General features: G+C 46.7%; 1 protein-coding gene across 1 annotated transcript in view; it reads left to right on the top strand.

The window, feature by feature from the left end:
• LOC106881632 (rabankyrin-5) overlaps positions 1-945 on the top strand; it is a 24,860-nt gene that overhangs the window by 16,200 nt on the left and 7,715 nt on the right. Inside the window, exon 10 of the mRNA XM_052978127.1 lies at positions 83-201. Coding sequence (XP_052834087.1) covers positions 83-201 — 119 coding nt within the window. The remainder of the gene's footprint in view (positions 1-82; positions 202-945) is intronic.

Genomic DNA, 945 nt, shown 5'->3' with positions numbered 1-945 from the left:
GATCTCAATTAAAATCTTCCATCAAAATTAAATTTTCATCTCTAATGTTTTCCCCTCTGTTTGTCTCTCTCTCTTTCTCCAGGTAAAACATGGCTGTGATGTAGACATGTGGGGGGAAGGCCCTGACGGATGCCAGCAGAACCTACTCCACCAGGCTATAGACGAGAACAATGAAGCGGTTTCATGCTTTCTCATTCGTAGGTGTGTCTTTTAGAGTGACTTTTTTTTATTAGTTTCTCTCCTCTCTCTCTCTCTCTCTCTCTCTCTCTCCTTCTTACTATGCACGGCCGTTGCCAGTACCGCCTGACTGGCGCTCGTGCTGGTGGCACGTAAAAGCAACCACTACACTCTCAGAGTTTAGTGTCCAATGAAGAAGATGACGTTGGCATGGGTGCCAGTCGTCGAATTTAATTCGATTTCGATTTCACTTGCCTCAACAGGTCTTTTATATATATATAGGCACTTATGCAAATTAAACAAATTACATACATCAAATGTATTAAATATATGATGACGGAGGCTCGTCTTACCCAATGTTAATTGCATCCTGTGCAGGTGACACGTAAAATACACCATTTCGAGCGTGGCTGTTGATCGTTACCAACGTCGCCATCCTGGCCCTTATGCCAGTGGCACGTGAAAAGACATTCGAGCGAGATCGTTGCCAGTGCCGATGGACTGGCTCCTGTGCAGGTGGTACGTAAAATACACCATTTCGAGCGTGGCCGTCACGAGTACCCGCCTGACTGGCCCTCGTGCCGGTGGCACGTAAAAGCACCCACTACACTCTCGGAGTGGTTGGTGTTAGGAAGGGCATCCAGCTGTAGAAACTCTGCCAAATCAGATTGGAGCCTGGTGTAGCCATCTGGTTCACCAGTCCTCAGTCAAATCATCCAACCCATGCTAGCATGGAAAGCGGACGTTAAACGATGTTGATGATGATAA

The sequence above is a fragment of the Octopus bimaculoides genome, chromosome 30, assembly GCF_001194135.2.
Source record: "Octopus bimaculoides isolate UCB-OBI-ISO-001 chromosome 30, ASM119413v2, whole genome shotgun sequence".
Taxonomy (NCBI): Eukaryota; Metazoa; Mollusca; class Cephalopoda; order Octopoda; family Octopodidae; genus Octopus; species Octopus bimaculoides.
This window is presented reverse-complemented; position numbering and strand designations above follow the sequence as displayed.